The sequence below is a fragment of the Manis javanica genome, chromosome 4, assembly GCF_040802235.1.
Source record: "Manis javanica isolate MJ-LG chromosome 4, MJ_LKY, whole genome shotgun sequence".
Lineage (NCBI taxonomy): Eukaryota > Metazoa > Chordata > Mammalia > Pholidota > Manidae > Manis > Manis javanica.
The window spans coordinates 110,976,672-110,985,983 of NC_133159.1; the positions used below are offsets into that span (position 1 = coordinate 110,976,672).

General features: G+C 46.2%; 1 protein-coding gene across 2 annotated transcripts; it reads left to right on the forward strand.

Annotated features, from left to right (window-relative positions):
• Positions 1 to 567: 567 nt before the first annotated feature.
• On the forward strand, positions 568 to 4,382 carry KPRP (keratinocyte proline rich protein). Of its 2 annotated transcripts, none has more exons than XM_017673437.3 (2): positions 568 to 600; positions 2,032 to 4,382. In XM_017673437.3, exon 2 carries the CDS (start codon positions 2,060 to 2,062, stop codon positions 3,644 to 3,646), a length of 1,587 nt encoding a protein of 528 aa, XP_017528926.3. In that variant the 5' UTR covers positions 568 to 600; positions 2,032 to 2,059; the 3' UTR covers positions 3,647 to 4,382. The 2 variants fall into 2 exon arrangements, with proteins under 2 accessions (XP_017528926.3, XP_017528928.3); XM_017673439.3 differs by lacking the exon at positions 568 to 600 and adding an exon at positions 607 to 879.
• Positions 4,383 to 9,312: the final 4,930 nt, after the last annotated feature.

The window sequence follows — 9,312 nt, forward strand, 5'->3', positions numbered from 1 at the left end:
AGGACAGATTTAATATCTCCATTTTGCAGGTAAGTAAATTAATACTTAGGTTCATTAGAAAGTTCACTCACCCAGCTGTACATAGTCAAGCTGGGATGTTAGACTCAGCACCAACCCAATGTTCTCTTCATTCTGTAAAGTTTCCTTTATCTTTGAGGTGGTTTTTATTACTCCAAGTTATGGAACATTTCCTCTTTTATACCTATCTAGTGAGAATCTGAGACAAAGAGGAAAGTAAGGGACTGGAATAATCTTTCAGGAGAGAAGATACCTTTACCACCCTTCATCATCCCCACCACCAGGTCTTCTATGCATGGAAGAAAAAACCTGATAGGATGAAGAAGGAGGAATCAAAAAAGAATCTGCTCCTTCATAGTCCAGAAGCTTCAACACTGAGGTGAGACACTCCCACATTCTGTAGGTGACTGCAAGGACAGGCACACAGGGAGGGGAATGGCCAATGGAATGCCATCCTAGATCATGAGCCAGGCAGATGCCAACCAGTTGTCTCATGGTCTAAGTCAGACCCTGAATCCCTTATATAAAGACAGCCCTCAGTCCAGATGCCTCAGCCTGAATGACTGCCTGCCTGTGAGGAGGGTAAGTCTAGGGTTTGGGTCCTAGGATTGGGGTGTAGATGATGCTTAGGGAGTGTCAGATTCACAGGAGTGTGACATAGTGAGGGGAGAAGCTGGGAGCAGAGGAAGAATGGTACATCACCCTGAGGAGAAAAGTCTGGTGGGCTTTCAGGGGATAACCCTGACCTCATCATCAGGTTTCATTTTCTCTCATCAGGACCTGTTTCCTTGGAAAAGATGAATTAATAATTTACACCTTGTAAGCAGAGTTGTATGTAGGAGGCTTACTGTTTCCAAAAGTGTATGTATTTATATATTCCCTATAAAATAATGGAACGTTTTACTCTTCATTTGAAGCATTTTCAGCATTTCAAAAACTTATTGAGAAATATTTTGTTGGATGAGCTGTTTGTCAAATCAGCCCCCGTGCTGTGCTGGTCAATGGGGCTTCCTGTATGTGAGTTTGGGGAGGAGAGCAGACTGAGGACTGCCCTCTGCTCTCCCTGGCTGCCTGTGGTGGTGGAGTCCGCCTGCATTCCCCAGCCACAGGGACAATATTCTTGCTGTGTAGAGCTTTATGCGTGGCTGAATGTCAGTCATGTAACTTGGAAACTTGCGCTTTCTGGGTTACCCCATTTTGGGTAACTGTGCCCTGCCTCTCAGAGGGGCTGGGGAGAAAGCATTGCTGAAGCTAAGATAACTGTTTCACTTCAGGTGATTGAATAGCAGCTTGCCTGGACAAGTTGCCATGCTGGTTCTGAGCCTTTCCAAGCCTCATGTGTTTTGTATGTGTATGTTGAGGGCCTGTTTAAACAAATTCACCTAAAAGGATTGAATATAGAGAAATAAATCTTTTAAGCTAGGTTTGCCCTGCTTACATGCTTTTACTTTCCAGTGGGTGCTTTGAGTGCACATGGTACTGGAGTGCTGGGAACAAGCACTCGGAAATCTTTTCCCGTATGTGAGTTTTTACCTGCTTGGACAAGTGCGTGCTGCCACTGCATGCATGTGAGGATATCCCAGCTCCTGTGGGTGTGGAGTTCCCACATTGGACTGCAGTCTTGGGAACATGGTATTATCTCTACTTCCAGCAGAGCTCCCACTCACCACTTTGGACCTGGGGAAGCCCTAGGGGTTCTATTTTCATCAGTGCCCTCTTGTTCTGGATGCTGGTAGCCCACCCTCCTGAGGGAGCCCCTGGGCACCTGCAATGCTGGCTGTGCCTTTGAAGGCCTCTTACTTACATCAGGACCTGAGTCAGGTCGTTTGGCAGATCCAAGGCAGATCTCATGACTAGTGGTGATTAATCTTGGGTCCAGATAACTCAGTAAGGATTCTTGGGTAAAGATTTAGGGCTGGGGAGAAAAAGCCAAGGAAGAAGCAAAGAGTCTTCCCCTTGGTCCTGGATTCTCTTCAACTCTCACCCTCCTGACTCTAGTCTTTCCACCCTCAGATTCTGTTCACCCACCTGCATCAGAGCGATGTGTGACCGGAAGCAGATTCAGTGTTGCCTGCTGCTCCCCCAGTGCTGTGTGAAGGGTTCCTCTCTTTGCCCCTCTAAGTCCACTTGTGCCAAGAGGCAGGTAGTGGCTCAAGCCCCTTCTGAGATGCAAATTGTGGAATGCCCCGCACCATCCCCCATTCAAGTTTCCCAGGTGAAATACCAGGCTCCATGTCAGTCCCAGACCACCCAGGTGAAGTGCCAGGCTCCATGCCAATCTCAAATCTCCTGTGCTCAATGCCAGGGCCAGTGCCAACCTGAGGTTTCCCACGTGCAATGTGAAGCCCCACCCCCTGTTCAGATCTGCTATGTGGAATGTGCTCCAACTTGTTATACAGACAGCTGTTGTGTGGAATGCCCAGTCCAGACCCATGTAGCCTGTCCTCAGCCTGTTCAGCCTCATGTAGTTTGCCCTGCAGTGTACCAGACTCAGCAAAGATTCCTGCCCCAGCGTCAATATCAGGACTCCTACGGCAACCATGCTCCCCAGCGTCAATCTCGGGCTTCATTTAGCACTTGCGCACCCCAGTGCCAGACTCAGGGCTCTTATAGGAGCTTCACCACGCAGCGTTACTCTCAGAGCACGAGCAGATGCCTCCCTCCTCACCAGCTGCAGCGTTCTTACCGCAACTGTTCCCCACCACGATGTGCTGAGCCCTACAATAGAAGCCGCCTGCCATCAATATGTTCTGCAGGTTTCTATAACTACTGCACCCCACCCCGCCGCTCTGAGCCCATCTATAGTAGTGGCTGTCCTCAGGGTCCCACTTCAGGCAGCTCTCAGAGATCTGGACCCAAGTGCCGAATAGAGATTTTCTCCCCCTGCTGCCCCAAGCAGGTTCCCCCAGGAAAGTGTTCTACTCAGATTCCTCCCATCAGATGCTGTTCTGAGAGCTCTGCCCCACGATCTTCTTGGGGTGCTTCCTGCCCAGAGCTGAGGCCACGTGTCGAGTCACAACCACTCCCAAGCTTCCACCCAGCCCGGCGTCTGGATCAATGTCTGAAGCCATCACTGCAGAGATGCCCACATCCTGCTCCACGTCCATACCCATGCCCAGAACGATGCACAAACCCAGAGCCCCACCCCTGTCCTCCACCACGGCGACTTTTGGAACCCTGTCTGTGTCCAGAATCACATCCAGAACCACATCCAGCCCCACGTCCTCGCCCAGTACAATGTGAACCAGCAGAGCCATGTCCGTGTCCACAGCACTGTGAGCTCCCAGAACCTTGCCCGTCTCCAGAGTCAGTTCCCCCTCCAGAGCCCTGTCCAAGCCCAGAACCGTGTGTGGAGGCTCGGCACTCTCCTAGCCCATGCTTGGGTCCAAATCCAATTCCATACCCAGGAGACCTAGGCTGTCATGAGTCCAAACCACGCCGCCTGGACACCGAGGCCCCCAGCTGTGGTTCAGCTGATTGTACCCAGTGGCAACAGAGTGGTGCTAGCTGTAAACCTTGTGACATATTTCCAGAGTCACAGGGTCTTGGTGGCTGGAAGGACCAAGGAGGACCTTGTGTTGAAGGGAAAGGGGGTACCTGTGCTGGAGTAAAGGGTGCCAATTTTTAAAAAAGAAGTATGGCTGAGATGCCTCCTCCTAACATGCAAATGTTGCTCCTCCTTTCTCAGCAGCCACAATTTCCAACACCTTCCTGTTTGCATCTCTCCAAAGACATTCAGAGGCTGCCTGCTGCAGAGGTGATGTGCAAACTTCTTTTCAAGCTACCTCAGGATCCACACATGGGTCTCAGACAACTTTCCAGCCTCACACCTGCCTCCTCCTCTGTACATATTACATATCCTTAGTTCTCGTTAGACCAGTATGGCCACCAGGATGCATCAGGATGTTTCCCAGAACATACCTTTGGTGTTGTCTCCAAGCTTTTGCTCATTCTGTGCCCACTTCTTGGACCACTTCTCTGCTACTCCCATCATCTGAAATCCAGCCAATCTTTCAGGACATCTTCTATGGAGCCTTTTCTGCTTGCTCCTATCCACAGAAGCCTATGCTGACTTTCTAGAACTCATTGAACTGTCTACACCATCCACTTTGCAACTGCCTTTCAAACATATCTTGAATGGCTGCTTCGTGTTCAAGTGTGTCTGCCTTACCCTTCCAACTAGGCTGTAAACTCCCATTTGAGTGGAGTCAGAATATCGCTAAAGTCCTGTGCTCCTCCTGGGGTGGGCAGCTGCTCAGCAAGGCTTGTGGGTTGGTAGCTCAAACCATGATCTGTCCTGATGGGCTACTCTAAGACCAGAGATGAGAGAAAGACATATAACAATAAACATGATGATATCTTCAGCCTGAGTCCTCTATTAAGGCCTGTTTTTAACTCCTTCATCACTCTCTGGGATGAGTTGGGTTTTTTCTTATTCATTATTTGTTTTCTTGGGTTTATTGTACCCATGGTCTGAGCTCTCCTTAGGCTAGACCAGGTAGGCCACCATGTGGGTTTTCTTTCTCCCTTCAGTGTTCTGGCCCTTGAGGGGAAATGATGGATGAAAAGGCCTGAGGAATCAAGTAACAGGGAGGATACCTCTTAATCCTGAATCTAGTGGTAAAAATCTTAGGCCTGGGCTGGGCACATCACAGAGCTCTGGAGTCATAGTCACAGCTGTGCACCCTCTGTGGAGTCAGAGAGGAAGAAGGGAGCCCATGGAGTCTCTCTGGGATACTCCACAAAGATACACTCTTCTTGTTTTCAGAGTAAGCTACTTTTTTTTTGACATAATAGAAAAGGGAACATCTGAGGCCACCTGTGTTCCTTGGTTCCTACCAATTTCCATTGACAATGGTTGGTCTTGGCTACATGAAGGTGGAGCTTGGTGGGGCAGGAATGGGTGGGGTGCTTCTTCCACCACTCTCTGCAGATGAGATGGGTGCAGTGGGGATGAGTTCCTGGGGATGGGCCCTTCCCCATTGGGAGAGAGTGCTCTGAGGTCACTCTGAGGTCTGCAGAGGATGAAAAGGGCTTCTCCTAGGACAGCAGCGGGTGGCTCTGGCCTGGGCATAGTGTCTTCCTTCTCACAGGCCACAACCCCAGAGGGCCCTGCGGCTCCAGGTCCATGGGTGGGCATGGACCAGGGCCTGGCTCTGAGGATGTCTTTCCCCACAGATCTAGTCCTGCAATGTTAGTGGAGAGACCTGGGAGATCACCTATGTTGTATAAAGGAAAACTGAGTCTTTCCATGTGAAATCCATTCACTCATTTATTTATTGACAAATATTCACTGTTTACCTGCTGGGAAGGCACTGGTATATAGGAGAGGTACTCCCTTGTTTGCTCTCAGAGAGCTTTACAGCCTGGTGCACTGGACCAGAGGCATCAGCACCACCCAGGGCCTTGGGAAATGGAAGCACATCATCCCACACTCACTGAAGCAGAGACTCCCAGAGAGGCCCAGACCAAAGAAAAATGTTTAACATTATGTAAACTGGATGTTGCCCAGTAATGTTTGGTTGTTACTAGGCAGGTAGAATATGCATATTCTGTGTGTGTGTATATATGAATATATGTATATATCTACCTCTCAAGTTGCTGCTTGTAAAGATGTAAGGAGACCCCTGAGTGGTGTGGGCCATGCTGCTTATGCTGTTTGACAAGGTCCAGGCATGAGGAGGAATCCTGAAAACAGGAAACTTCGTAGCTGGCCCCTGCTAATTCCCACACTTATTTTTGCAGTTGTGATGTTGGTGATTGGGCTCATATATGGGAAATCTTACGTACTTAAGATTTATTCATCTTTAATAAATAACATAACCCAAAATATTGATCAAAGCAGCAATTCCAGAAATGAAAGCAGTGTTTTGGGACCAACTGTTCCAGGCATAGTGCCACAAATAAGTGAGGCAGAACAGCCCAGGCCTCTCTTAAAACTAGATGCAGTTTGTTACTCCTTTTGTAACAATTGAAACATGATTAACCAGGAGTTATGGGAAACTGGGCCATAGAAAAACCCCCATAGAAAAACCCATTTTTCCAAGAAATTTATATGAAACAGCAAAGTAATAAAGATTAATAGTCCCCACTGCCCAGGGTCCCCCTTATATTGCTTATAATATTAGAAGACACCTCTGGTATCCCCATCATAAAAAGAATTTATGAGCAAAATAAGAAAATTTATATTTATAAATATCCCATATATCAATGTTTATAATAAATTTATGATAAAATATTATTATATTAATGGTAAGGTAGTAAGAGCAGATTTAGTATTATTATATAAAGGATAAAGAAGACTGCAAGGCCCTAGTGTCTGTACATGCAGGAGGAAAGGTGTAAACATCTGAAATTGTGGAATGAATATTATGAAAGAATAAGGTGTTTTTATTGTATTTGTAAGAATGTTGAGGAATGGGTGATAGGAGTACCACCCCTAGACTTTAGATGTAAGCCTCAACCCACATGTGTAGGATAGGATTCAATTAATAATATAGTTACACTCAATAACCAAAAGACATATAGCTTGCATTTTATATAACCTGCTTGAACTTATTATAGCCTTAGACATATCTTAAATTTTATATAATTTTACATGCTTAAGTAAAAATCATAGTCCACACACTTAGCTCACATACTGTCTTATGCCATTTCCTGTTTAGTAGTTAGCACATAGCTTTTATAAATAACTAATCACAATAGACTAGGGGAAAGTTAAAAGAAATGATGATATTTACTTAAGGGTAACAAGCTGGAATTATGTAGATTGACAGGAAAAGAATTGTACTATTTATAATTAAAGAAAAATGTGTAACATTATGTAAACTTTAAAAAGATATAAAAATAAAGACCCTGCCACTTAATGTCAGGTTACAACGTTGATAGGGTGTTTCATCTCCTCACTCATCTCCTCACTCGCCAACGCTGTCCTTTCCTTTGTGACCCACACCTCGTCTGGAGCTGGACTCCAGCACTTGAGATGGCAGAGGCCTCGGGACCCTGGTCCTAGAAGTTGTTCAGAGCACAGCCACCTCTTGCTTAGACTGAGGTAGTGGTCTGTGGTGCAGGCCAAGAGCTGGTGCCCTGGCCTGGGCATGTGGCCTCACAGGAAAGGGAGGGTGGCATTGGGTTGTTCCAGAGCTCAGGAGAGACATGAGGACTTGCTTGTAGACAATAAAGAACTCTGCTCAGCATTTCCTAGAGTTAACTTTTTTTGATTAAATATATATCTAAGTTTGTATATTCCTTCATAGGAATAAAGTAACCTTTAAGGCCAAATAGTTATCATTTGTAATATATATATATGACTAAATGTGTATACATATATATATATATTTGTCCTTTAATGCCCACAAAAGCCCATCACACAGGAATTATAATCTTGCCATTCTGCAGATGTGCAAATGTGAGCACACAGGACTTAGATGACTTGCCTGAGCCGCACAGTCAGACTTGATCCCCAGCCTACCTACTTTCCTATGGTACATGGTTACTTTTCATCTTGGTCATAGTCCCTGCCTCTACCAGAAATCTTTCCTGTATCAACCCAGTCATTTTCCCAACATAATTTTGGAGTTATCTCATTTGTTGAATAGGTTATTTTCACCAATTCTACATTTGCTATCTCTTAAAATGCTGGTTGCTGTAGGACTGTATCTGTTCTGTGGCACATGCCTCCAGAGGCCTGGCAGGGCCTGAAAGACTCCCACACGGTATCCCTAGGCTTCCATTGCCCCTGGGTAGGAGTGGAAAAAATAGGATAGGGCAAAAGTTGGAAGCCCCAGATAGGGAATTCTCATTAGATCTCTTCCCCTGTTCTCTCAAACACACCATGGGACAAGAACCCCCTTATCTGGAGGGTGAGTGGGAATGGTCCATACCCTGAAGATACAGACAAAACACAGACATGGCTGTGAGAGAAGGACATTCAGTCCTAAGAATCCCCATCATCCATAGGTTCAGGGTACAGGTCACCACACAATGTATTTATTGCAATGATGCACAACCTGCCCTGTTCTCTGGGACAGACTCTAATTCCCAGAATAATAAGGCCTGGATATGGAAAGGGATTGGATGATAGTAGAATAGATGGATCTCTCGGTGAGTTGGGCTGGGGCTGCACCAGGGAAACCCCAATAGCTCGGTGCTCCCTCATGGTCCAGAACTGTGGAGGAGCCAGCCTCAGTGCCATCCCTATAGCCAGAGGAGTTCACAGCCTGACACTTCTCTCTCCTGGGGCACTAGTCCAAATGGGCCTCAAAGGTTCTCCACTTTGTTGGACAGGATGCTCAGCCTTGAGCTTCCAGGCAGGCCCCCAGTGAATAGCTACAATCCATCTATAGCATATCAGAGGAAAGAGGCTCCCAGGAATATGTGTGTCTGCATGTCGGTATTGTGGACCTTGCATATTTCTTCATGTGTGCATAGGAGTCTGTCATTTCTGTCTATATGTTTTCAAATCTTGGGATCTTTTAAATGCCTTTGGGGAGTGTGACCTCAGCAGCATGGTTTAGGATCCCCTACAAACCTTCAACACTGGCTTTGGATGGACCTTCCCAGTCATCCCTTCCACTCCCCACCCATGCCTTTCACTGATGACATGCTGCCCAGCTTTCTGCCTTTTCCTTCTATCTCAAAAGTTTGAATAAAACTTAAAGGTACCTCAGGACCATGGATGAGGATTTGAATTCCAGAGCAAAAAGGACCATTTATAAAGACCTTAAAATGTGCTCAAGATCTGCAAGAGAGACTCCCCTTTGAATCTCACACTAATCTGAGGCAGTACACATGTTGTAAGCATTATCTGCATTTCAGTTTAATAGACTATTGCCCAGAAATGGCAGTGCACTGGTCAAGTCACAGAGGTTGGTTAGAATCTTAAGCCTTGACATCCAGCCTTGCTGCCTTAGAATGAGGACCTGGCTTCCAGAGGTAAGGGGCTAACTGGCCCAAGTGAATGGAAGAAAGTTTGAATCTAGAGATCATGCTTCCAACCTTGGAATTCTGCTTATATCTCACTGTCAATCTCCATTCTTTCTCTCTTTCTAACCTTCCTGCCCTTGATTAGCATGATCATTGCTGAATGAAGGAACTGCACATAGTGTTCTCAGAGGTTCCTTCCAAACCAGGTAATATACACAATTCCTCTTTGTCACAGGCTCTAAATCAGGGGGGAATGACCTGGAAATCCACTTACAGACACATAATTCTAAGATACATCCCAGAACAGCTTAATTTGAATTTTCAGAGAGACAATTTGAGAACTTGTAAATATTCTGATCAGCTAGATGT